This window comes from Pezoporus flaviventris, unplaced genomic scaffold (assembly GCF_033815535.1).
Source record: "Pezoporus flaviventris isolate CSIRO_AGI_PZ_B2104156 unplaced genomic scaffold, CSIRO_AGI_Pfla_v1 ptg000153l, whole genome shotgun sequence".
NCBI classification, from domain to species: domain Eukaryota; kingdom Metazoa; phylum Chordata; class Aves; order Psittaciformes; family Psittacidae; genus Pezoporus; species Pezoporus flaviventris.
In genome coordinates, this window is record NW_026892701.1 from 1,423,656 (window position 1) to 1,451,395 (window position 27,740).

At 39.2% G+C, this 27,740-nt stretch overlaps 1 protein-coding gene across 6 annotated transcripts in view; it reads left to right on the top strand.

Annotated features, from left to right (window-relative positions):
* Positions 1-4,293: 4,293 nt before the first annotated feature.
* LOC133283087 (splicing regulatory glutamine/lysine-rich protein 1-like) overlaps positions 4,294-27,740 on the top strand; it is a 49,889-nt gene continuing 26,442 nt past the window's right edge. For 2 of the 6 annotated variants that reach the window (XM_061479564.1, XM_061479565.1), the window contains exons 1-8: positions 4,296-4,720; positions 9,343-9,476; positions 16,365-16,480; positions 19,781-19,945; positions 20,934-21,112; positions 22,451-22,581; positions 24,086-24,200; positions 27,166-27,279. In XM_061479564.1, coding sequence (XP_061335548.1) covers positions 4,455-4,720; positions 9,343-9,476; positions 16,365-16,480; positions 19,781-19,945; positions 20,934-21,112; positions 22,451-22,581; positions 24,086-24,200; positions 27,166-27,279 — 1,220 coding nt within the window. In that variant the 5' untranslated portion in view covers positions 4,296-4,454. Of the gene's footprint in view, positions 4,721-9,342; positions 9,477-15,967; positions 16,073-16,364; positions 16,481-19,780; positions 19,946-20,933; positions 21,113-22,450; positions 22,582-24,085; positions 24,201-27,165; positions 27,280-27,740 lie in introns of those variants that run through there. The other 4 variants (XM_061479566.1, XM_061479568.1, XM_061479569.1 and 1 more) reach the window with 4 other exon arrangements.

Consider the following 27,740-nt stretch of genomic DNA (forward strand, 5'->3'; position numbering starts at 1 on the left):
GCAACGAAGAAACTAAGAACAGACGTCCCCGGTCGGTTGAAACGGGGGAAGATTACAACTCGTTTCGCCCAACTCACGGGAGCACAGGGTTCCCCCCCCCTTCCTTTTCTCCCCCTCCATCAGAAGGTGCCGCGGAGGAGGCGTAACCCCCTGCTCCCCCACCACCCCAGTTCTGAAAGTAGGGACTTTGAAAAGGACAGAGAAAGTATATTAGAAGGTATACACATGATAAATGTCGAAGAATCCGAAAGAAAGAGGGCGGTGCTTCGGCGCCGGATCGATTGCGGCGCCATTTTGAAGCACGCAGTAGAAAATAGAGATCATGCGCTAGCGGGAAATTTAAAGGAACTGCGAGCCTCTCCAACCCACTATGCCCTAGAGTGGAAATTTTTAATTCGGTTACGGAGGGGCCAGGTCTGCAGATGGCCACATACCGAACGAGACACCTGACAAGAAAGGCATAGCTGCGAGCAACGGAGACCCTGAGTTCGGCCCAGGATCAGACCCCGAATCCCCTGAATCCAAGCCAGATTTATATCCTCTGCTTCCAGACTCTGATTCTTTGTCTCCCGGGTTGGTCTGCTCAGACTCACTGGCCCTGGAGACGCTCGGCTGTAAAAATGGGTAACCAAGGATGCGATCATTACTGGGGAATTTTCTGCAATGGGAATCTTTTCATATCCTGGGTTTACTATACAGCAGGGGGCTAAAGAGTGGGAAGCTCTTGATCTCAAAATAGTTAAGGAGGTCTGACAAACAGTGACCACGTATGTGTTAAAATCCTCTTACACTCAAGCTGTATATGTTATGATTTTTCTTGCAATTGACAGTGTTTAACCAATTATATGTTAGTCACTAAGGGTCTTCAAAACACGTATCCAATCATAATATGCCAATGCACTGTAAGTGCTTCAGCCGGGGCCTTGGCTCAACTAAGCAGACTAGGTTGCTGAGTTGCTAAGCAGACAATTCTACATTGAAGGCAATTTCTGATTTGTTTTAATGTTGACTCTGTAAGACATGCAACACTGCAGAACCTTTTGTTGTTGGACCAGGAACATGGATCTGAAGAGTTTGTTGGAATGTGTTGTATGAGTCTCTCTGATTATGCTAATTCGATGCATGCACAACTGAGAACCCTGCTTCAGCTTACCCAGCAATAGTGAATGAGCAATATCCTAAGAATAACTAGATGGTTGTCTTCACGGGGCATTACAGGTTGAGTCAAACACTGCTGTTTAAAGTATTGCACTTATGTATCATTGTTAGGTTAATCATCGTAGCTATTAAACTTGCTTATAGTTGTGTGATAAAACAGGTGAACAGAATAACCCACAATGCCTTGCTTGCACAAAGAAAAAGGGGGGAATTGTTGCAGAATGACTCTAAGAGCAGGGCCATAGAGCCCTGGAGGACTGTGCGAGCAAGGCAGGGGGTGGCCCCCACAGGTAACCGGAAACCGGACATGGGAGGAGAATGTGGAGGAAGCTGTGTGGGGCTAACCAATACTGTTGTGCCTAGGAGGAGTGGCTGAATACCACTCCTATATATATGTGAACTGCGTCACAAAAAAGTAGAAGCTTGCTTATCACCCATATTGGGTTGGCCTGTCTGCTTCTCCTCGCCGCTTACAAAGCACTAAAAGATACCTTTCACAGGAGTTTGCTAAAAGAAGATTCGATGTATTATTAAAAGAATTTTCTAACTTTATGGAGAAGGGGGGACTGATGTGAAGCGTTAACTGATGTAAAGGGCGGTTAAGGTTAAGCCGCTTGCTTAACTATGTTACTGCTTATGTGTGCTTACTCAGCAAATGTGTGCTCAACACTTAACATGCTTGCCAGAACAGGGTGGGAGGACCAAAGCTATTGATAAGAGGAAGGAACAGTAACTCCTGTTCTCTGGACCCCTAAACTGGCTGAAATCAGCTTTGCGGTTTGGACAGTGACTAAATCACCAGGGAACATGTGTAATAACTAGAGATGAAAAGTTCAGGGAAGACTCATTTACATCATCTTGAGACCCCCGCCCACAACCACCAGAAGACACTACGCAAGCAATGACCTTTTACCTCATTATAATATGAAGCAGGGATAGGTCATTGTCCTGGGTTCAGCAGTAGCAGTCATTTTTCTCCTTCTTGGTAGCTGGTGCAGTGCTGTGTTTTGACTTTCAGCTCGGGAACAGAGCTGATAACAAGGATGTTTTGGTTTGGCCAAGGACTTTGTGAGCCTCATGCTCTGCCAGGGAGGAGGGGAAGCCAGGAGGAAGCAGAGACAGGACACCTGACCCAAACTGACCAAAGAGGTATTCCATACCACAGCACGTCATGCCCAGGATGTAACTGGGAGTTAGCCGGAAGGGCTGGGAGACTGCAGGGTTGGAGGAGGTATCGGTCGGTGCTTGGTCGGGCTGAGGGGGGGGCTGGTGCTGAGGTGTTGTATTCTCTTCCCTTATCATTGTTTTAGCTGATAGTAGCGGTGGTGATTTGTTGCTGGACTGTTCTTGTCTCAACCCGTAGGAGTTGCACTCTCTCCATCCTCCTCCCCGTTCCTCCGGGAGTGGGGAAGGGGAGAGCCCCGGTGCAGGGGGGGGGAGACGGACACGGACCTTGATTGTTGTCAGCTCGGCACCACTCACTGGGAGTGAGTGAACAAATTACCTGACTGGGTTTAAACCACGACAGTCATGAATATGTATGTGTGTTGCATAACCTCATGAATATGTAATAGTTTAGAGGATAAATATGAAGAACAACACTGAGGTGCGCATGCCTTTGGAGGAGTGATCCCCCATGCGCCTCAGCACTGAATAAAGCATACCTACTTTACAGCTTTAACGAGTTGTGGAGTATCCAATCACTTCTGAAGAAGCTCAAACCCCTTCATAGGCTGCCAGTATCTCTTTTTCAATTGGAGTGTAGCTGGCCTCAGATCCTCTGTATCTCCAACTCCAAAGGTTGACCTAGAGTCTCCTCTGGAGCATTCTGCCAGAGGTTCCAGGTAGAACCATTCACCTTTGTTGCAGTGTAAAGCACATTTTTTACGTCTTGCGTGGTCCAGAGTGGTCCAAGGACTACTGCATGAACTATCTCTCGCTTAATTTGTTCAAAGGCTTGTTGTTGCTCAGGGTCCCATTTGAAATCATTCTTTTTCTGGGTCACATGATTGATAGAGAGGGCTTACAATCAAACTGTAATTTGGGATGTGCATTCTCCAGCACCCCACAACACCTAAGAAAGCTTGTGTTTCTTTCTTATTAGTTGGTGGAGACATTGCTGTTATCTTGTTGATCACATCTGTTGTGATGTAGCAATGTCCATCTTGACATTTTATTCCTAAAAATTTAATAACCTGTCCATGTCACTTGACCTTACTTTGCTTTATGGCAAAACCAGCTTTCAGAAGGACTTAACTGAATTTAATTGGTATACATTCATAGTCAAGTTATAACAAAACTATTAACAACCTATTCCATTACAATCCTTCCCGTTTAAACGTAGTTAAGGTAAGTTTTCAAGGGTTTATTCCCTAGAGTAATTAAACAGTTACCCCAGCAGGGGGCTGCGTGCTCTGTCCGGGCCGTCGATCACGCTTTATCCGCTATTAGGGCACCGGTGGTGCTCTTTTCTGCACCCCCTGCAGGATTTGCGATCCAGTCCCCCGGCAGTCTGGGGTGGGTAACGTGTGTGTGAAGGGAGGACGGGACGCAGCCCCGCCCTGGTAACGGCGGCCTGGCTAGCTCCTTGGAAACAAGAGGGAAGAGAGGTTCTCCCCACTTCAGCAGGGTCCTTGCGGCCGTGCTCGGAGTCACGTCTGTGCAGAGTGAGGACGCCCGCTCCCTCGCTCCCCCCAGCCGACACGGGAAGAATGGCTGCCTGCCCAGAAACACTTCCCGTTGTTATCCCAAAGTCAGGATTCTTCACCCAGTGTGCAAAGAGCTGATTAACAGAGAGTCGAGGTATTTATTTATTTATTTATTTATTGTCTGCATAGAAATGGGTGCTAAGTGGTAGCTCCACAAAGCCAGCGCGCCTCAGTTAACACGGTAACATTTTATACATTCCGAGCAACAGTTAGTATTTTTTACAGTCGTATTTAGGCACCCTCGTTCCCATTGGCTCCTAAGATGCCCCGTCTTAAAGTCATAGCATATCTCCTTTTTACTGCGCATGTTCTGTGGGGAAAATGCTTAGTTGCTAGGGGAGCTTTCCCAAAGGAAAGGTGTGGGTTATTATGTTAATTAGGATGGTTCACTCAAAGTTCAAGTACTCTTCTCTTTGGATTTGTCATCAGGTTTTGTTCTCATCTTGGTATTTCCTTGTTTGGCTGATTTATGGTGTTATCCTACTCCTTCAATCAGGGCCATATCATGTTAATTTTGAAAAAGGTTTCTTTATTTTCCGTAATATCGCCAACACGGGGGGCAGTCGAGTTCACTGTTAGAGCGTCCACATGTTAAGACGCTCTGGCAATCACCGCGCGCTTCTCTGTCGTCAGGCCCGCCTCTCCGGTTGTGTGTTGTACCATCGCGAGCAGAATAGTTGTGCAGATTCCACTATGATGAACAGCGGAGGAATCGGGGTGCCGCTCGGCTTCCCCTTGGGCCCCACGTCTGTTATCCAGGTCACGAACCTGTCCTCGGCAGTGACTAGTGAGCAGATGCGGACTCTTTTCGGCTTCTTGGGAGATATTGAGGAGCTACGCCTTTATCCCCCGGAGTAAGTACGGTCCGCACCGGCCTTCGGAGCGATAGAGACTTGAGATGAGGAAGAGGCCTAGAGGGGTCGAGAGAACGGGGGGAAGAAACATAAGTTCCTATGTGCCATCTTGAACGGGGCCACCAGAGTCTCCTGTGTGGGTGGGTGTGTCACGTGGCCCCATCCCTTTGTATGTGGCAGGAGCGTTATATGAAAGCGGCTTCACTTGGATATAAAATGGTGGTCCTAGCTCGGAGGACGGGAGCAATTGTGGCATTTCCGGAATGGCCGGTGGAAATAGGGTGGCTTATGTGTTCTTGTGGTGGCGGCCGGGGCTGTCGTCTCTGAGTCACGGTCTAAAGCCTGGCGAGAAGTGTGCGCCTAAGCTGCCATGAAGCGCTTCCCCGGTGCTGGTCTCGTTTCCCCCCTTTTTCCTGAAAATCTCTTTTTTGTGGTTCCACCTTTCTCTTTCGGACTTATCCCAGGTGTAGGTGGTTGGGGGGGCGGTCGGGTGGGAGCGTCGCAGGATCGAACCCCGACTCTGCTGGCTGCCAGGCCCCGCCGCCCGGGCGTTGCGGGACGAGTTCTTTTTGTTTGAAGGGCCGTTAACAGAAGAACGGTACCTGCGCAATTGTGATCTGCACAATTCTTTCCGAATATCTTGTTTTGATAGGTTATTCATTTCTGCTGTTGTTTCCCCAACTACCACCCTGCGAAAATTTTGATTCTTACAGGGATTTTTTGTAGGCTTTTATTTGGTTGTGGGTTTTTCCTGGGGGTTTTTTGGTTGGGTTTTTTTTGTTTTTGTTTTATTTGTTTTTTTTTTGTGTTTTGTTGTTTTTTTTTTTGTGGGTGGTTTGTTTGTGTTTTTTTTTTTTCCCCAATGTATATTTCTGAATTCTTAGGTTTTTGGTTGATTTTTGTTCTGTTGGGGGATGGATGGGATCGATGTTACTGTCTCTCTTCAAAGGAAAACAAAAAAATGGTAGTAAGATCTGAATATTATTTGCATCTTTATTTCCTTTTTGAGTTTTCTTGCTTTCATAAAGAAATTGGATTTTAATAACCTTAAATCAGAGATGTGGGACTTGCATTTTTGCCTTTGTGCATTGTATCCCTAGGAAGAAGACTATAACTTTGCCTCAGTTCACCCTCAGAAAAGATTGGTAGAAAAAAAATGTAACAAAAGAAATTAAAAAAAAATAGGACTTTTCTGTGTTTAAGAAGTTTCATAAGAAGCCTTCTTTTGGAAGTTTAGGAGGCCCATTTCGTAAAAGGAGAGGACTTAATTACTGTGAAACCTTTTAGAATTTTACATCCTTTGCATCTTGATAATCTCCCTTGACGTAGATGCAGCATTGATGTATTTTCAGTAGAGGTGGTCTCCTTGTAAGAGAATTCCGTCTCTTAATTAATTTTTCAGTGAACTGCATTATCTTAACCTTCAGAAAACACTTTGTACCAAAAGTTCTTTTTTAGATCCTTGTTGTAGCAGTGTTTTGATGTTAATAATTTCTAATATACTTTTCAGATGGCTTTTGTGATTGGAATCCAGGAAATCGGGGGGGGGGGGTATTAAAAAAAAAAACCAACCCAAAACAGCTAAATTGTCATATCTGGCCCTATTTATAAAGATTATTTATGGAGTTTGAAACTGTCTGGAACAGAATTATGATTTTGAGTTAGCAATAAAAGACAAGAGATGTTAGAAATCTGGACCACAGTATCTTCAGCCATTTCAGTTGTAATGCTAGCATGTGTATTTCAAAATAAACCAGCCCCAAAAACACCCCCACCCCCAAACTAAACAAAATACATCTGTTGCCATTAAAATAAAATAATCTTTGCTGTGAGCAAAGTCTGGATCTTCACAATATGTAAGATTACAAATTGCATGCAAATGTTTCTGCTGAGTACTGAGAAAGTCATAGCTATTTGTCAGCTCTAATGGAAAGTTTGTGTTGTGGTTTAGGCCCAGCCTGTAACTCAGAACCATGCAGCTGCTTGCTCACTCCCCTGCTCCTAGTGGGATGAGGAGGAGAATCAAAAGAATGTAAATACCACGGACTGAGAAAAGAACAGTCCAGTAACTAAAGTATAATCCAAAACTACTGCTACAACTACTACTAATTCTAATGATAAGGGGAATAACAAGAGGAGAGAATATAAAACTAAGGGAAAGGGAAAAAAAAACAATAAATGCAAGTATTGCACGATACAATTGCTCACCACCCACAGACCGATATCTAGATGTCATGGTTTAAACACAGTCAGGTAATTCGTTCGCTCACTCCCCCCCTTTCTTTCCCTGCTCCTGCTCCTGGAGGGACAGAGAGGAGAATCGAAAAGAATGCAACTCCCATGGGTTGAGATAAGAACAGTTTAGTAACTAAGGTATAACACAGATCACTACTGCTACCACCAATAATAATAATGATAAAGGAAATAACAAGGGAAGAGAATACAACACCTCAGCACCAGCTGACCGATAACTCGCCCCCCTCAGCCCAACCAAGCACCGACCGATACCTCCTCCAACCCTGCAGTCTCCCAGCCCTTCCGGCTAACTCCCAGTTACATCCTGGGTATGACGTGCTGTGGTATGGAATACCTCTTTGGTCAGTTTGGGTCAGGTGTCCTGTCTCTGCTTCCTCCTGGCTTCCCCTCCTCCCTGGCAGAGCATGAGGCTCACAAAGTCCTTGGCCAAACCAAAACATTGCTATCAGCTCTGTTCCCAGGCCGAAAATCAAAACACTGCACTGCACCAGCTACCAAGAAGGGGAAAAATGACTGCTACTGCTGAACCCAGGACACTAGACCGGAGCAGTGATGAAGCATGACTCCCCCCAGTTTATATATGGGGCATGATATGCAGTGGTATGGAATACCCTTTTGGCTAGTTTGGGTCAGGTGTCCTGTCTCTTCTTCCTCCCCACTTCTTGTGCCCCTCCTCACTGGCAGAGCATGAGGGACTGAAAACTCCTTGATCAGAGTAAGCATTACTTAGCAACAACTAAAACAGCGGTGTGTTATCAGCACTGTTATCAGACTAAAGTTGAAAATGCAGCACTGCACCAGCTACTAAGAAGGAGCAAAATAACTTAAAGTTGAACCCGGGACAGCGTTCTGAACCATGACCTTGCAGATGGCTCAAAAGCCATTTTATACATTTATTTTATTCCTGAGCATGAAAGCTTGAAACTGAAAACATTGTCCACTGCAAACAGGCTAAATGGACACAAGAAATGTAGTCAGCTTGCAATGCTTTTCTAAGTTGTATAAGATTGGCTTTAGTATTTATGTTTCTTCCACTCCCTGTTATTATTTGCTTCTTTAATGTATGTTTTCACAAAATTTTCCATCATAAATGTTTCTGCCATTCTCAAGTTGGATGGCTGTCTAGATATTTTACCCACGTTACCTTTCTGGTAACCAGAAATGTAGCAATATGCCAGCCTCAGACTAAGTTGCTAATTTATTTATGCAATTAGTATGATGAAAAAATGTGTAATAAACTTCTGAGTTCATATTTAAATACTAAAACCTCATTAATTCCATATAATAACTTTGGGGGAGTACCAGCTTGGAATTTGAGGGGTTACAAGATAGATTGATCTAAACTGCTTCTGGTGCTTCCAGGAAGTTGACAAGTGTTTCAGTTGAGGGAGGATCAGGATTAAGTTGTTCATGCAGTGTATTTTCCATGATTTTCTACTTTTGCTTTTTTTATTATTTTTTTAATTTATTTTTTATTTATTTTCAAATGGAACTTGCTGACATTCCACCAATATCCTATTTTATTCTGTATTTGAAGGCTTCACCTGTACTTCATATGAATAAACTCCTTGTATAAAGAGTATAAACCTTAACTAGTGAATACATTTTTGTTTTTTTTTTAAGTAAACTTTGGTTTTGGTCAAGGATATAAAGTTTACATATTGTGCTTTTTGATGTCTCTGGTGTACTATCTAATGGAAAAGCAACTTGCCCAACATACATATTTTTAATTTTCTTCCTTATTCTAGCTTAATAGTGAATTCTTCCTACAGTATTATTCTGTACTATGCTATGCCAGACTAAGGCAGATGATAAGAATTTTTGTTACATTAGTGAACTAAGAATAACATTTTCAAGACCTCTCAAGAAATGATTTTATCTTGGTAAATTAACAAAGATTCTTTTGTGAAGGCCTAAGAGTATTGGTTAATATGGGCTAATATCTGAAGGACCCATTAAAAAAATGACTGGGCTTATTGTTTGATTAAAATAAACTATTTACTTGACAAATGCATTGAATAAATGTGCTACTTACAATAGTAATTTGGAATGTATTGGTGAATGATCTTTAGCAAGATTTGTAAAGAAAATCAGCCTTGTTAATTTGGGATTTTGGCTTATGTAAATTTCCATTAAAAAGGAGGAAGGGCTATGCTATTCTTTTTTTTTTAGTGGCATAGTAAGTAGGCAAACTACTAAATTTCTGTACTCATGTCATTTAGTTAACTTTTCCAGGAAGTCTAACACATTTATTTCTCTTTTTTTTTTTTAATTAAGAAATAATAGTTGAAAATGCATAAAATGATTTAATTTGTCTAATTGTTTTGTTGTTGTGTTTTGTTTTGTTTTTCCCTTTTATCTTGCAGCAATGCACCTCTTGCTTTTTCCTCCAAAGTATGTTATATTAAGTTTCGTGAAGCATCAAGTGTTGGTGTGGCCCAGCATCTAACTAACACAGTTTTTATTGACAGAGCTTTGATAGTTGTGCCCTGTGCAGAAGGTTGGTATTTTGGACATTGTTCTGTAATGTTGGTCTTCGTCCTGTCTGCTAATTGTTTTAAGCTTCCTATGTAAGGACGTGGTGCTCTGTTATTTTATTGCTTTTTTTAAAAAAAAAAGTCTTGAAACAAAATTGAAAATTGAATGGAGAAACCCACTTATATAAATGTAATTGATATTCAGTATTAGAAAAAAATAGTTGACCTTAATTAGGATAATTAAATTTTCCATAGTTATTACGTATTCTGGGGGAAAAGAAGGTAAAATAGTTCCCTTCAGTATGGTAAGCTTATTCCCACACAAAGTTCTCACTAAAGTCAATGGATCACTGAAGAACTGAAAAAGATTAGGCAGTTTCCTGGCACTGAGAACAGTGCAGTTTGGATCTTGATGTATTGCCCTTGGTGTGTTTGTTTGGTTGTTGTTTTTTTTTTAAATTTATTATTATTATTATTATTTGTGTGTGAATTTTTTGTTTGTTTTATGGGGTTTGTTTATTTGGTTTTGGGGTTTGTTTTTTGTGTGTTGTTTCTTTTGGGGGTGGTGGTGTTGTGGTTGGTTGTTTGTGGTTTTGGTTTGTTTGGGGGGGGGTGTCCTACCTTTTTTTTTTTTTTTTAGAGGTATTCTGGGGTACTCCTAACAAACTCTCACAAGTCTCCAAAATTTCGTAGGCTCCGAAATGACCTACAATATACTGTCTATTCTTGTAGCCTTGTTAATATGGGCATATAAACAAGTCTTTGTGAAGCCTAGATTTTTAGTTGCTTTTATGCTTTATTTTGTGGGCTTTTTGGTTTTATTTTTAGAACTTGTTCTTAAAGCACAGAGAGGATATTCCTGTATCTACTTGAACCTTTTTTGAGGCTTCAGGTAGGCAAAATGTATCGGACCAGAGTCCTTATTATTGAAAAATTGCCCTTAAATAGTTGACTACAAATTCTTCAGGATCTTAGTATTACATTTCATTAAAAAGACCATAATACTGCCAGAAAGGGAAGATTGCCACCTAATGAATGAATAGCACTTCCTGATGTTTTTCTTGTGATGGTATCACCACCTGACGTATGATATGACAGCAGACAGATAAAGCTACAGTTTTCCTATGTCTCTTGATGGTAGTCAATGCGCTGAAGGAGAATAAAAATCAGAGTTCTAAGAAATCTTGCTTCAACCCTGTTTGTAGCTGACTTAGTAGGCATTTCTGAGAAAATGTATTGTAGGAAAATTGTCACTGTTCCAGATCATTCTGGACCCCACAGAGATTTAGGCAATAATTAGCTCAACGAGTGATTGGTTTGTGAAGTAAAAAAAAAAATATTTTGTTTTTTTACTTCAGAGTGCTATTTCCATGTAACTATTAACCAGAATCACTAATTTTAATTTGTATAGATGTGAATTGTTATAGGTTTAACTTTGTGAGAAATTTATTATGTGTTATAAGCATGGATTTTGAGACCACACTGCACCGTTTTTTATTCACTATGTTTCATTGTTAACAGAATCAGTGGAGTGTATCACAGTCTTTAAAAGTAGCAATGGTTATATTCTACTGGAAGGTTAAATGATATCCATGGCAAACAGTGCCAGAAGTAAAACATTTCATGTGTTGAATTGAATGTAGGGGGGGCAAAATGGAACTTTGAAAACTTGGTTTTAAAAAACAGAATAAAATCTGAAATTTGGAGTGTATTTAAGAAGTGTTAAATCAAGGGAGTATGAGGAGGGAACTGCTACACAATGAAAACAATGTTGGTTTTGTGACATTTAATAAGCATTTAACAAAAATATAATTTAAAATTTCAACAGCTAGTTGTCAAAATACAACTGACTTCTGTGTGTATCAGTAGGCTTTTCTTTAAATCTTATACATTGAGGACACAAAGGTTGAAAAGTAAAGATGCTGCACCAATAATATTAAATTTCATGTCCACATTATCTAGTAGATGGATTTTGACTATTAATTTGGTTTTGTATGTTTTCTCTGTGTGATATGTGTGCATTATTAGATGACTAGACTGGCCAAGGCAGACCTGTTACACTTGCCTGAGTTAGGCATTGTTTGTCATGCCACTAAACCTGCTGCCAAGTGAAACCTTCATGTGGGAAATGAGATCGAAGTCTGGCCTGCTGAAGATGGACGCCCTGTCTCCGTTTTAATTTTATTTTGCTTTCTTTCCTTTGGTTGTTTTTTTTTTTTTTCTTCTTCCTGTTAAATCTCTTTCCTTTGTACTTGTGAACTGGTAATTCAGTTCTGAAAAAAATATATTTTGTAAAGGGTTCAGAGTGTTTCTATGTTTCATTTTGATGTTGACCTGAAGCTGCTTGTGGGTGGTATACACAGAATTTAGAATATGATCACCTAAGTTCTATGCTGTGAATTATGGATAAATTTGGTTTGGAATGAATTTAAGCATCTAAATTCAATAGATGAGCACATTGTCAGACTGGAATAGTGAAAAATATATGAGTTTTAAGATGCATTCTTTTATATGTTATGCTTTATGAGCTTACCTCAGAAAAGGACAGTTGAAACTTTCTGGAGAAATTAACTTTACAAAGCAAAATCATTCTTTGCAGAGTACCTTTATTTTAGGTTGCATGGTCTGTTTAAAAGAAGGCTTTTGATTTGTATCTAATACGAAGAGTTTAAAATAATTATTTCTGAAATTGAAATTTCATTAATATTGAATGTCATGAAATATTTGTTTGCTTCAGATGAGGTCAGTGGCAGTAAGAGTTCATCCTCTTGTTTTTGTAATTTTTGGAAAAAAACTGTTTAACGCTCATCAGTACAAATGCAGCCTCAGGTTTTGGTTGGAATGTGTTATGTGAGGCACATTGTCTTTTAACACAGTTATTTGTAGGAAGATTGAGAAAGTCTCTGTGCATGTATGTATGTGTCTTGTGGTTTTACATGCTCCAGTGGTGATTATTTCAAGAAGAGCTTAAAAAAAAAAGTGTCATTTCACAATCTTGGAAGCCCCACAGTTCATGCTGGAGTGTTTGAGAAGGATCTCGTCCCTAAATGATATTCTTTCTTGTGAAACAGAAGCCCTGAAACAAGTGCTGAACTGAACCAGGTGGTGTGTCTAGTCCTCAGGCATTGCTCTTCCCAGACAGTGGTATTGGAACCAATTGGTTTCCCTCTGGTAATGCAGCAGTCTGTGGACTGCAGCTGGGAAGAGCTTTACTTTATGCCCTCTGTTGGATTTAGCTGTGCCAGTTGAAGTAATTACCGGGAATTGTAATCTCTTTAATCTCTGCTGCTAAATCCAATAAGAATCAGGAATTAGATCATATAGAAAATATTTTTATGTGTTCCATTGATTTTTAATTTTTATTTTTTTTTTTCTAAAGTAGGAAAATATTTAATCATGTTTTGAGTAGTTGTGAACAGCAGTTATTTTTAAAAGAAACATACGTGTTTACGGCTAAAGCAGTTTTGGGGGAACAGGAGGATTAACCATGTAGTTTCAGTACATAGAGTAGGGAAAGTTTCTTCTGAGCACATGGTGGGGGGGAGAGGAATACCTGCTTAATAAAGATGCTTCTGTTTGGCATTTAGCAAAATAGATTCTGGTATGGACTAGGTTGATTAGGGCTCTTAAACACTTAGATTAAAAAGTAATGATCATAACTGATATTTAGAACAACTGTACATTTCAGAAGAAGCGTAATATCTAGGCAGTGCAGAGCTAATCTACCTTTGCTTCCAGATTGCTTTGCAAAGCAAAGTATAAATAAATCCTAGAATCTCTAATTTACTAAATACTCATAAGCTTCTAAAATATTTCAAAGAATGTGGTATGGATGTGGCATATTTATTTCCCTTATTAGAAAATAAATATTTTTACATAGTTTCCATTCAGCTTTTAAATATCATGAGTTTAAAAGCCAAGGCAGTTATTCTTAAACGAAAGAGTCTGAATTTGTTATGTCATTACCAATAGGTTTTTTTGTGTCTTTGGGCTTGTATTCCTTTTATAAATAAATTCATGGAGATAGCACTCTAAAACTTAAAGGCTGTAACTCATGAGGTTATTTGGTTTCAGATATTGTTTTTTCAAAACTGTCTATAAAGAACAGGGAAGTAAATTTGCAAGATATTTCAGGTTTTCTTTTGTGCTTTTGTGGTGTGTTCTCTCCCCCCCCCCCCCCCCGGTTATTTTCTATGGAATTGTTAAAAAGTTTGAACTGATATTAAAAGCTAGAGGGGGATCTTTTCAAAAGACATTATCTCTGAAAATACAGGCAAATATTCAGGGTTCTCTCTGTAGAGATAAACCCTCATTCTTGAATAAAGTAAATAAGCAGAAATTTCTGGCATGGAACTAACCAACTAATTTTTGTATTTAAAATAAATTATTACATTGTTGAGGGACCAAAGTATTATGGAAATAATGCTGCTAACTTCATAATTTAGACACGCTATTCATTTTTTAACTGCTATATTAGTTAACTGACAGTGTTCAGTTGATTTCTTAAGTAACATTTGAGCAAATGAATAATAAAATACATACAGTTATTTCAATAAGATAACCCATACACTTAAGGCTTAGAATTTTATCTGGTTAAGTGTATACTGTATTGTCTGTAAGTGTATGCTTAAGTTTCTTTCAAAAGACATTATCTCTGAGCCATGTCTGTTGATCCTGTAGAAACCTGTATGAGTATCCAGTTAATGGCAAGATGCTGGCTGTTCAGGATAAGGTCTGGTTCATCAGTCATTTGAAAACACTTGATTTTCAGAAGAACTGATCAAAATGGTATGACTAGTTTGCACACACAGTTGCTGGAACTGTATATTTGGAATCCTGTTAGTTGGCTGCATAGTAGGCAGGATTGTGGGGCAAATTACCTGATTCTCATGAGCAGTCAGTCAAATCAGGTACACCTCTCATTGCACATCTGACTTCAAAATGAGACCTGTAAAGAGTGCTGAATATTGTGATGATAACTCAGATTCATGCATGTTTTTATAAAAGCCCTGGAAGACATCATTGCATAGTTAATTCTTAAATGCTAATAATTTTCCTATTTTTCCCCTTTAGATAGCAAAATCAAGTGTTTTGTTACGTGTTAAGGAGCAAGGTGCCTCAAAACTTAAATAAAATAAATCTAAATAGAAGGCATGAGGAAAGAAAGAGAGTACTGTTGTTTTCTATTCCACCTATGCTACATATTAATTAATTTTTATTTTGATTTGCTTTGTCCTTTGGTCATATCCAACTGCAATCTAGTCCTTGCTGCAGATCTGTAGAACAGGTTTGCAACATTTGATTCCCATGGGGTTTATTGGGACACCTATAGCTAAAATTGCAGAGTGTTTTAAAATGTATCATGTTTTGCTTTTTGACAACAATATTTATATATTAAATTTTAAATCCTGAAGTTGGGGGTTTTACAGTTTGAACCAAAGCAGTAAAAGCCACTGGCACAGTATTTGTATATACCTTGACTTTTAAAACGGTGTTTAAATAAAAGCATTTACTTTATTAAAGTGCATGGGGCAATACCAAAGGGCTCAGTTGGATGCCATATATATAGCTACCACCAGTAATTTTGAATAGATTATAGGTATCTAGTATAATTAGAACTTCCTTTCTGTAGTTTTTCAGTTCAGTGTTTAATGTCTGTACCAGTTTAAATCCCTTTGCATTTCAAATGTAATTCATACATTTAATTGTATTTGTAATTAACTATTGCATCTTTTTATTTTTGAAGATTTTTAGGGTGGGTTCATTTAGCAGAAATCTGTGTTTAGTTAAGATTAGGTAGTACTTAAACTTTTAGCATGATGGAGAACGTAATATGGTTGAAATGGTAGGAAGTAAATATTTTAGGAAAATAGCTTGCTTAGCTGTTCAGTTATGATTTTCTTAAATCTCAGTATATTTGAAGCTAATTTATCAAAGTTTCACAGTGATCTCCAATATAAACCAATACAAATCAGAATTTTTCTGCCATCCCCACCTGTACTCCCAACTTCACTTGTATGTCTTGTGTGGAGTCACAGGAGTTTTGGGTGTGTGGGGTGCGTGGGTGTGTGTGAAGGTGGTGTGGTTTTTATTTTTGTGGTTTGGGGTTATTTGTTTTTTTTTGTTTTGTTTGGTTTTTTATTTTATTTTTATTTTACTTTTCAATTTTTTTTATTTTTATGTTTTATTTTATTTTTTATTTCATTTTATTTTTATTTTGTTTTTTATTTTTATTTAATTTTATATCAAAAGTAGGTAACATCAGAGGGGGGGGAAATGCACACTAATTTCAGTTAGCCGATACTTTGTTTTCCCACCCCTTAGTTTTTTGGTTTGGGTTTTTTTGGTTGTGTTTTTTTTTTTCTTTTTTTTTTGTTGTTTTTTGTTTGTTTGTTTGTTTTTTAATCTGATTTGATTATTTGCCACTCAAATCTGGGGATTAAATTTAAAAAAAATGTTCTTCTTTTCTGTATCTGATGTTCTGTGTGCTATTAGTGATGCAGCCAACATGATCGGTTGTCATGTGTAAAACAACTTTCGATCACCGTGAAAACACCGCCCTGGGAAAACGTCCATGCTTGATATCGTTTGGTTCATGAACATTAAGTTTCCAGTACAGGTGACCCATAGCTCAAAGTGTTAAATAATTGTATACATTATTCAGTTTTTAAAATAATAAGCCGTTAATGAGACTGCTAGTCTTTGAAGTTTTGCTCACTTTTGTTTTTCCTAGTAGAGGCAGGGTAAAAGGAAATACTTAAGTTCATATTTGTTTCTTTGTAAGGGTCTGGTAGATAGATTCATTCTTATCTATTATGCCTTTTAAATGCAAGGGTAATTGTAAAATCATAGAAAGAGTAACATCTGTGTTGTGTTCCAATTCTGCATAACGCTTTCATTTGCTTATTCAGGTAAAATCCCAGATGAAGCCAAAGCCCTTTCTCTGTTGGCCCCTGCTCCTGCTATGACAAGCCTGATGCCTGGTGCAGGGTTGCTTCCTATACCTACACCAACCCCTTTGACTACAGTAAGTAAAAGTCAGTCCCTGTTTGATTTCTGAGTTTCCTCTAAAAAAAACCTGCACAAAATTCGGCATCCTTTCTGAAGCTTGTGCTCCAACAGCTGTTTTAGTCTACAACTTATATAATGAAACAGTAGGGCCCAAGACATCAGTTAGAGGGTTAGGCTGATTCTCTTAATGGTTCATAGCTGTCATTGTAGAAGAGACATTGCATGACTTTGAAAATCATTTTTAGCTCACAAGAATGTTGGCTTTTTTTGTCTTAAAATAGGAGATACTGCCCTCATTGATGTGTAAAGCAATAGTTTGCATATTTCGAAAACAAAAGAAGTGCTTACTCATGGTTCTGCTGCATAATTGTTGCTAATGAAACATGGGCATAGAATCTTTTAGGTTGGAAAAGACCATAGAGTCCAACTGTTAACACTGCCAAGTCCACCACTAAACCTTGTCCCTAAGTGCCACATCTATACAGCTTTTACATACCTCCAGGGATGGTGGCTGAACAGCTTCCCTGGGCAGCCTGTTCCAGTGCTTAAAAACCTTTTCTGTGAAGAAATGTTTCCTAATGTCCAGTCTAAACCTCCCCTGGCACAGTTTGAGGGCATTTCCTCTTCTATCATTTGTTACTTGGGAGAAGAGACCAACACCCACCTAGCTACAGCCTCCTTTCAGGTAGCTGTAGAGTGTGAGAAGGTGTCTCCCCTGAGCCTCCTTTTCTCCAGACTAAACACCCCCAGTTCCTTCAGCCGCTTCTCATCAGACTTGTGTTCCAGACCCTTCACCAACTTTGTTGCCCTTTTCTGGACCCACTCCAGCACCTCAACATCTCTCTTGTAGTGAGGAGCCCAGAACTGAATGCAGGATTCGAGGTGCGGCCTCACCAGTGCCCAGTACAGGGGGGTGATCACTTCCCTACTCCTGCTGGCCACACTATTGCTGATACAGGCTAGGATGCTGTTGACCTTCTTGGCTACCTGGGCACACTGCTGGCTCATGTTCAGCTGGCCATCAATCGGCACCCCCAGGTCCTTTTCTACCAAGCCGCTTTTCAGCCGCTCTTCCACAAGCCTGGAGCATTGCATGGGGTTGTTGCGGCCCAAATGCAGGACCCAGCACATTGCCTTGCTGAATCTCATACCTTTGGCCACAGCCCCTCAGTCCAGCCTGTCCAGATCCCTCTGCAGAGCCTTTCTACCATCCAGCAGATCAACACTCCCAGCCAACTTGGTGCCATCTGGAGACATGCTGAGGGTGCACTCAATCCTCTCATCCAGATCATCAATGAAGATACTAAATAGAAATGGTGTAATAGCAGTAGAGACATTTGTTTCTAAACTAACCTTTTAAGGTAAATTCACTTTGGCTTTATATCTGTCTTTAATAAATTATCTGTCAAGTTTAGACTGTCAAAGAGGAAGTCAAGCTGTACAACCCTCTGCATAATAATAAAAGAATGATTTCAAGTGAAGACAGTAGTTTTCACTTGTTCTATAACAAAAACCGTAATTGCTGGTGCCTTGTTGAGAATTTGTAGCACCTGTTAGAAACTTTGTTTGCTGGAAAGGCAGTTGCTTTTTTTTGGTGGAGAAAATAAAATTCAAACCAGGAACTCAGTAGCCCAATTTAGTAGGCAATTTTTTTATTTTTTTAAATATCATTCCCCAAGAGAAATTTCAATTCTCAGTTCTAAAAATGAGTTGCATTGTCCTTGTTCTCTAGGCAGTGACTGTGTTTGTAGGGAAAGGTCTTACACTTAATATCTTTCACGTTTCAGCTGTAATTAATCTTATGTGATATGTTTATTCAAAAGGTACTTTATCTGTCCCTTTGATAGACTGATGTCTGTTATGAAACAAATTGGCTCTGGTCACTGCAAATTCCCTTCTTCCTTGCTGGGCAAGGCTTCAGCAGTACATTATCCGTTTGTGGATAAGCAATTCCATATCCACTTCCTTATACTTGTAGCAAAAAAAAAAAAAAGGCTATTAACAGTGTTTGAAGGTATCTTACTTAATTGACTGTAAGCATTAGAAATTCAAGCCAGTATTTTTTTTTCTGATTTATGTACTGCATCCCTGTCCAGACCATTTTGATAAGACGGTAACTGATAGCACACAGATAATCTTAACTATAGAAGGTTATTTATGGGTCCTGCCAGCAAGTCTGCTCCACCATGAGTACCTCTCTCCCCCAGAGACACAGGTCCTGCCAGGAGCCTGCTCCAGCATGATCTCTGTGGGGTCACAGCCTCCTTCAGGGCACATCCCCCTTCACCACGGGCTGCAGGAGAGCTTCTGATCCAGTGCCTGGAGCACCTTGTCCTTTCCTTCCTCACTGACCTTAGTGTCTGCAGAGTCGTTGCTCTCGCATATTCTCGCTCCTCTCTCTAGCTGCAGTTGTGCAGCATTTTTTTCTCCTTAAATTTGTTATCCCAGAGGTGCTACCACTGTGTTGTGGTTTAAGCCCAGCTGGTAACTCAGAACTATGCAGCCACTCCCTCACTCTCCCCCCTTGCTCTCCAAGGGATGTGGAGGAGAATCGAAAGAATAAAAGTCCCACGGGTTGAGATATGAACAGTCCAGTAACTAAGGTATAACACAAAACTACTACTGCTACCACCAATAATAATAAGGGAAATAACAAGGGGAGAGAATACAGTTGCTCACCGCCCACTGACTGATACCCAGCATGACCTGAGCAGCGATCTGGGCCTTCTGGGTATCTCCCCCCAGTTTATATGCTGGGCATGACGTGCTGTGGTATGAAATATCCCTTTGTCTAGTTTGGGTCAGCTGTCTCTGCTTCCTCCCGGCTTCTTGTGCCCCTCCTTATTGGCAGAGCATGAGACTAAAACTCCTGGATCGGAGTAAAGCATTACTTAGCAACAACTAAAACCGTCGGTGTTATCAGCATTTGTCCCAGGCTGGAAGTCAAAAACACAGCACTGCACCAGCAACTAGGAAGGAGAAAAATGACTGCTACTGCTGAACCCAGGACACACTGTCCCTGGCTCAGCCTTGGCCATTAGCAGGTCCATCTTGGAGCTGGCTGGAACTGGCTCTGAGCGATGTAGGGGAAGCTTCTGGCATCTTCTCACTGAAGCCACCCCTGTAGTCCCCTTCTCTGCTACCAAAACATTGCCACATAAAACCAATGCAGTATTCAGCTGGGACCTAAAAGTCTTGCCTATATTCATTAGGTTTATTTCTACGGAAACATAGGAGGTGGACAAGTGTTAACAAGTGAAGTATCGTCCACCAGTGCTTCGCTTCTCAAAGCATATTCTATTTTTGTGTTTTTCAGCTCAGTGTTTCACTTGGCAATTTTGGGGCTATACCAGCAGCAGCATTGGACCCTAACATTGCAGCACCGGGAGAAATACCACAGCCACCGATTATGGGGAATGTGGACCCATCCAAAATTGATGAAATTAGAAGAACAGTCTACGTTGGAAACTTGAATTCACAGGTAGCTTTTTAAAATTGTTATTATTTTATTCCCAGTGCTAATAGAAGATGCAGAATTGTCATTTTTGAATTATAATCTTACATTTTATTCTGAATGCTCCTTTGTCAACCAGATAAGACCAGACTCTGGAATTCATTCTCGCAGGATACCAGAGAAATCACACTGTAGCTGAATTCAAGAAACATAGTTATGATTGTGGGGGTTGATTAAATGTCCAGCTGGGTTTGTGTTAGCTGAACAGTGCCTCAGAAGTTGTGAGGTCATGGTAGCTGTCCCCTACAGCACTGTGCAGTTGTTTAAGTACAGTAAGAAGAAATGATTAGTCCTAGTAGAAGTTGCAAGATTAGCATAGAAACCTTTGATTTTCCGTGGCAGGAAAGTTAGGTCTGTCAGAAATGTGGGTGTTTTTTTATCAGTTGATGTAATTAATTGAAAAACAAATTGCTTTTGACAGATGCAGTATTTGATTTTGGGTTTTTCCTTGTCTGCAAAATCAGCTACTACAGTGTAAAAGTACTGTTGATTGCAATAAAATAAAACAAACTGGAAGCCAGTAGGAAAACAGATAAAAGTGAAGTCTTGCAATGTTGTTTGGATTATTTTTATTTTTTTTTTCATTTTTAATTGATCAAAATTCACAGTCAATATCTTGGACATAGGTGCATCAGGAAATTCCTCATCAGTTATTTCAAATGAGCTGCCTGAAAAGTACAAAATCCTGTGCAAGTGCTTTTTTAACCTTGATTTGCTTTTTTAACCTTTAAGTTTAAGGGCTTGTGGTTGTACTATTTTAAATTATAGTATATTCTTTAAGAGAAAAAGTTTGGGTTTTTTTTTTTCTTTCTGTTTCTCTGAAGTGAACATTATCAAATTCATGTTGCCTGTGAGATGTTTTTCTAAAATCTGTAGCCCTTAGATTACCTGATATGTTGGTTAAGTGGTTTTCATTATATGTTTTAATTCATCTGAGCATTTTGACTCTTTCTAGACTACAACAGCAGATCAGCTGCTTGAATTCTTTAAGCAAGTTGGAGAAGTCAAATTTGTGCGAATGGCAGGTGATGAGACACAACCAACACGATTTGCTTTTGTGGAATTTGCAGACCAAAATTCTGTGCCTCGAGCTCTTGCCTTTAATGGAGTTATGTTTGGAGACAGGCCGCTGAAGTAAGAAATTAATTGTCCGTATGAATACTGAATGAGAGATTTCTTTAGAACCCTTACACGTTTATGACTCTGATGTGCAGAAACTGCTGTGAATATTCTTTCATAGAATCGTAGTTAGGGCTGGAAAGGACCTAAAGATCATCTAGTTCCAACCCCCCTGCCATGGGCAGGGACACCTCCCACTAAACCATGTCGCCCAAGGCTCTGTCCAGCCCGGCCTTGAACACCGCCAGGGATGGGGCATTCCTTGGGCAACCCTTTCTAGTGCCTCACCACCCTCATGAAAAAGAACTTCCTTATATCTAATCTAAACTTCCCCTGTTTAAGTTTGAACCTGCTGCCTCTTGTCCTGTCACTACAGTCCCTAATGAAGAGTCCCTCTCCAGCATCCTTATAGGCCCCCTTCAGGTACTGGAAGGCTGCTATGAGGTCTCCACGCAGCCTTCTCTTCTCCAGGCTGAACAGCCCCAACTTTCTCAGCCCGTCTTCATACGGGAGGTGCTCCAGGCCCCTGATCATCCTCGTGGCCCTCCTCTGTACTTGTTCCAACAGTTCCATGTCCTTTTTATGTTGAGGATACCAGAACTGCACGCAGTACTCCAAGTGAGGTCTCACAAGAGCAGAGTAGAGGGGCAGGATCACCTCCTTCGACTTGCTGGTCACGCTACTTTTGATGCAGCCCAGGGTACAGTTGGCTTTCTGGGCTGCAAGCACATGCTGCCGGCTCATGTTAAGTTTCTCATCGACCAACACCCCCAAGACCTTTTCCTCAGGGCTGCCCTGAATCTCTTCTCTGCCCAACCTGTAGCTGTGCCCTGACCCAGGTGTGTAGGACCTTGCACTTGGCTTGGTTGATCTTTCAATATAAGGATCTATTGTTAGTAAACTGGAACACTTTTATGAATTCCAATTTCAAGGTTGGGCCTAACTTTCTCCAAGAAGAATATGGATAGCATCAAGTAAAATATTTCTACATCTAAACTTGAGTTACTGAAAGCCATAACAGTGAGAGAATATGCAAAGTCCTGGTGCTAATTAGGGTTTAGATATGATTTGTGTGTAATTGGTAGGTCATAATGTAGAGATTTGATTTGAAATAAACAGATTTCTAGACTTCTACTAGAAATATTTTAACACAGAAATACTGTGCTGTATTGATTTGAAAGTGGTAAAAGACATTTCCGATACTTAGAACATACGAGTGTTAAGAAAAATCTAGTTTTGCTGAACTTTAATGTATTTAGTCATATGTGGAAGTTAAGGTGTTTTCTTACTTTGTTTTTCATTTTCCCTTTTCAAGAGTTTGGGAGTTAAATGTTTTATTTTTTCTTAATTTAGAATAAATCACTCCAATAATGCAATAGTGAAGCCTCCTGAAATGACACCACAAGCTGCTGCCAAGGAACTGGAAGAAGTGATGAAGAGAGTAAGGGAAGCCCAGTCTTTCATATCTGCTGCTATTGAGCCAGGTAGGTATATTATGCTCATTACCTAACAGACATGTTCTATGTGTACCTTGGCATGTGCTTTTAAGAGCACTTTCAAACACAGGAATGTGGTACTCAAAGGTGAACAACATGCTTGGGTGAAAACAAAGGAAAATAATCAGAATTGCCTTCATGCAACAAAGCAATGGAATGAAGCTGACTTTTTATTTCATCATATCTTATTTTCAGATGCATGCTCACTGAATGTTTTCTAAAGTACAAAGTCAATACTAAATTAATACTTAATGTTGGTGCTTTTAAAGGTCAACATAGGTACAAACCTAAAATTGCTCTATATTTTGTTTTGTTCTCCTCTAGCACCCATTAATGCCGTAGTTTCCTGATCAGAGGGAGCTGGCATGCTGCTGAAAGGGGCAGTGTTATGCTTCAGCGTGTTAATTTTGTCACTGTGCTATGCTCTTTTTCGTGCTGGCTCAAGACTATGTGCATTTTCATAGCAAATGGGATCAGAGAAAGAATCTGGGATAAAACTTAACGTATTGTAATGGACTTCTTTTTCATCCAGATGGGTTCCCTGATCCCTGTTAACGTTGAAGTTGCCAGGTCGAGGAGGAAGGTGTTGGGGGATTGAGTGGTTAGACAGATGTTTCAGTGCTGATTTATGCTGATTTAAAGTGATTTTAAAACCACAGCATAAAAAAAAATCTCAACTTGTTAAACTTGCAGTTGAAATCCTCTGTTTTCCTTCAGCAAGATTTTCATTCTAACTAATAAACCTAGACGTTTTCTTATGTAGTTTAGATAGTGGAGGATCTTGAGCGCTTGTTGGTCTGGGGTTTATTTTGGTTTGTTTTTTTGGGGGGAGGGGGGAGTATTTTCTGTTGGTTTTTAGGGTTGGGAGAAAAAATAGTTCTAACATTTCCTCAGTGTTAAGCAGCAGAATATTAATCTTTTAGAGTCTGAACCAAAGTCTGGTGAGGTTGCTGGTAAGCTTTCATGCTGACTTTCTGGCCTTTGGATCAAACTTTTCACCCCCTTCTCTCCATCCCTTCTTCCCCCAAAACAGTGTTTGAGGAATAGAATATCAATATTTGTACAGTGGCTGGAATATCTAAAAGTATTAAAAGTACTAATTATTTTTTGCATTTTATTCTTGTTTTCAAAATTATGCCCCCTAAATTTATTCTTCTGAGGTTACTTTAAAAAAAAAAAAGTAGCTAAATAATATAGTGGAGGAGAACGTCTTGTAATCTTGTGCATTTTGGCAGCAACATAAATCTCATTCCTAACAGAGCTAGCTGTTTATAATTATCTGGTTTGTGTGTACTGCTGCAGGATGGCTGCACTCAACGAGTATATGCAATGAATTTCTTGGATGTTTCTGAAGGATATTTGCAAAGAAGGAAGATGTGCAAAGCGTAGGCCCCTTGCACTATATGTGTGGTACTTTCCACTTGTGCCAGATTGTTAACTGGGATGTTTAAATGTTCTGAGCTTACACTGCAAAGTGGTTTTTTCCTCTCAGAGTCTGGAAAGAGCAGTGAAAGAAAAGGTGGTCGATCTCGTTCCCATTCTCGTTCAGAATCCAGGTCTAGCTCAAAATCCCGATCTAGAAGGAAAAGATCACACTCAAAACACAGGTAGGTATGGTTTTTATTTTAGACTAAGAGATCATACTGGGGTGTTTTTGAGTGGTGGTGGTTACGGAAACTTCTTACTGAGTTATGAGATGGGTATCCCTGTAGAGAAGATTAGTAACTTATACTGACCAGATCAAAATAACTAAGAACTTTGAACAGATACTTTTTCCCTCTAAAAGCTAAATGTTTTCAGGATTACTTTCATGTAAAAAATGCTAGACGGTACTTATTGTGCCATAATTTACTTTTGTGACCTCTGATTTTAAAAAGAAAGTTATCTGTGTTTTGTGGATGCAACATTTGTCTTACTGTTAACACCCTGAACAGATAGTCTGGCTGATTTTGCTAGTAGAAAGTTCCTGCTGTCTTCTAAATGTCTAATTAACAAATGCAGTATTTTTTTTTACTGTACTGTAAATGTAAAGCTATATTTTTTTTTTTTTAACAGAAGAAAAAGGCTTTAAGGGCAGTTTTTAACTCTTCAGAGTTGGTTGGCTTTGCTAATTTGTTCAGTTTAGATACAGGCTTTGAAATATAGGAGGGAATAAAATTACTAGATCACCCTTAAAGTTTACCCATTAAGGTCATTTCCAGGAATGAGACAGTCTTCCTATGTGAGACTTAAAAATGCTTCCTGAAATGGTTCAATGTCATGAATATCTTCTGATAGCTTACATAATCAATCTGAAGATATTTGGCTGCATTAAGTATCAAAAAAAGCCAAACCCAACCAAACCAACCCATCCAACAGAAAACCTCCTCAATGTATTTGATAGCTTACACTTTAAAAAGGTGAGTGTTATCTGCTGCAGCAACAGCACTGTTGCATTCTTTCATCCATTGTCTTTTAACAAGGCAGCTAGATTTCTTTTACATACAGAAAAGATGGCCTATGAGGATGCTGGATAGGGACTCTTCATTAGGGACTGTAGTGATAGGACAAGGGGTAACGGGTTAAAACTTAAACAGGAGAAGTTTAGATTGGATATAAGGAGGAGGTTCTTTACTGTGAGGGTGGTGAGGCACTGGAACGGGTTGCCCAAGGAAGTTGTGAATGCTCCATCCCTGGCGGTGTTCAAGGCCGGGTTGGACAGAGCCTTGGGTGACATGGTTTAGTGGGAGGGGTCCCTGCCCATGGCAGGGGGGTTGGAACTTGATGATCTTAAGGTCCTTTCCAAGCCTAACTATGCTATGATTCTATAAGGACGCACCGCATCAGCCATACTGCCAAACAAATATGATCCAAGTGCAGGCTTCAGTTTTATAATAGTGTTACACAGTACATGTTATGTAATGATTTTACAACATTGGATACTTTTGTCATGCAAGAAGAATAATTTGTTCATTTCCTTATTGCTTGCTTCTCTTCTGTTACTCTAGCTTAGGACATAACTGAAAAACAGGTTTGTTTTTTTTTGTTTTTCATGTAGCATTGCAGTAATCTCAGTGTTATTTTGTACTCATACAAACCAATTTGAGTTTTAGAAGATAAATTTGCTTTTTTTTTACTTGCAGAAACCTGTGCTTTAAACAGTTGTCAATAGTTATATTTCTCTTTTTAATGGTTATACCACTGCTACTGTCAGTTTTGAGAACAAGCTGAAAAAAGGCCATTCTGCTCTGTTGAGTCAACTTCATCCTTAAGAATAAACTGTCCTTACCACTTTCCTGTTTTAGTGTTTTATAAAACCCCTAAATTGCTTTCATTTCTATGATATAAAATCTATTCAAGTTCTTATTTAGACTAAATTGTAATTAATTTCCCCTGTAATTAGTTTGTATTTCTACACTAATACATGGAGCAAAGCTGTAGGTAAAAAATTATTGCCTCTTGGTATATCTTACTCTGTGTCTTGAGCCGCAGAAGACCAGTGGAGCTGGTATTTTTTTGTATCTCCCTGTTCTTCAGGATTTATTGAGTAAAAAAAACTTGAATTTCTGTCTTTGGTAAGTTCAACTTCATCATACCTTAACCTCTCAGGCAAAGTATCCAATGATGTGTTCTTTTGAAACTTAATGTTAAAATTCAGCTTTTTATTTTTCTTAGGGGGCTTCCAAATATAGGGAATATTTTGGGAAAGAGTATAGTAATTTTTAAGTCTTGTTTTCTTCATCAAATCTGGGACTATACTATATATGTCTATCAGAAGACTTCAATTGGATTTCTATTGGATTATCTGCACGTTATTCGCATTCCTTATTTATTGTGTAGTAAATGGTCATTCCTTTTCTTGAGAACTGCAATAATTCATATCCATGCTAACATATCCTTTCAACTGAAAAGGTAACTTGACTAAATGCTGAACCACAGATGTTAGGGTTCTTATTTTGGTTTGTTTTTTTGTTTGGCGCTCTTTTTTTTTTTCTTTTTTTTTGGTATAGTTTGGTTTTTTGTTTGTTTGTTTTGGTGTTTTTTTTTTGGTGTGTGTTTGTTTTTGTTGTTGGTTTGTTTTTTGTTTTTCAAGTTGAATTAAATTATAAGTCTGGAGAACAAAGAGGCCAATTAAAGCCATCTTTCTTCATTAACCAAGACTGCAGTAAGTGACTGGGCCTGGAAAAGAAGAAAAATGTGACTAATTTTTACAGCTACTAGAAATTGTCTAGTAGCTTTTATGCACTAGATTTGCTAAGGACGGTTATCCTAATATGATATGAAATTGTATTTTCCAGAATATTTATGGAAGTTATTATGAAGCCTTAGTATTACTTAAATGGTGCATTGTTTCAGTGGAGAGAATGTGCACCTGGTGAAGCTTAAAATATCCATATTTACAGAAATGTTGGTAGGCAGTATATTACTGAGGTGTAGATATAATTTTATATATATAATATATATATTATGTATATATAATTTTATGTAGTGAGACAAGGTTTATATGGAGGTTGTATTTTTTTCCCCTTGGTTGACCTAATTTTCATGAAGTTTCAATATTAAAGTATTTTTCTTCTGCTGTTGTTCGTATAGAAGTAGATCTGGCAACAGATCACTCTTAGGACACAAGGATAGACTTAGATCCAGAAGCCCCCGGAAAAAACGGTCTATGTCTAGGGAAAGGTGGAAATCAAGAAGTCATTCTCGGTGAGTTCCATTCCTAAGAAATTATACTGTTGTTCTTAGCACGCAGTACAATGGTTTTGAATAATAATAAAAAATAAATCTAACAGTCATTTTGGGTGATGGCAAAGGATAGAATTTCTAAATGCTTTAGCCTGTCCCTCAGCTTTGTTTGTGGGATGAAATAATGGAAAGTAAATTTGTATGCCAAGTGTACTGGCATTGGCTGGGAATATAGTTAATTTTCTTCATAGTAACTGGTGCCGGGGTGGGGGGAGTTAAACCACAAAACTAAGGTACTTAAAATTTGATACTAAAGTCTAGCCTACATTTTATGCCAACATGCAAGCTGATAAAAAATAAGTAACTTTAATTGTTGGACTTTAACCAATAGATTATGTATGTTCTGTGTAGCCTCCTCAATGCACAAAAAAGTGGATGCTTGCTGCTTCAACCTTCTCAACAGATATAGATTGGATTCAGGC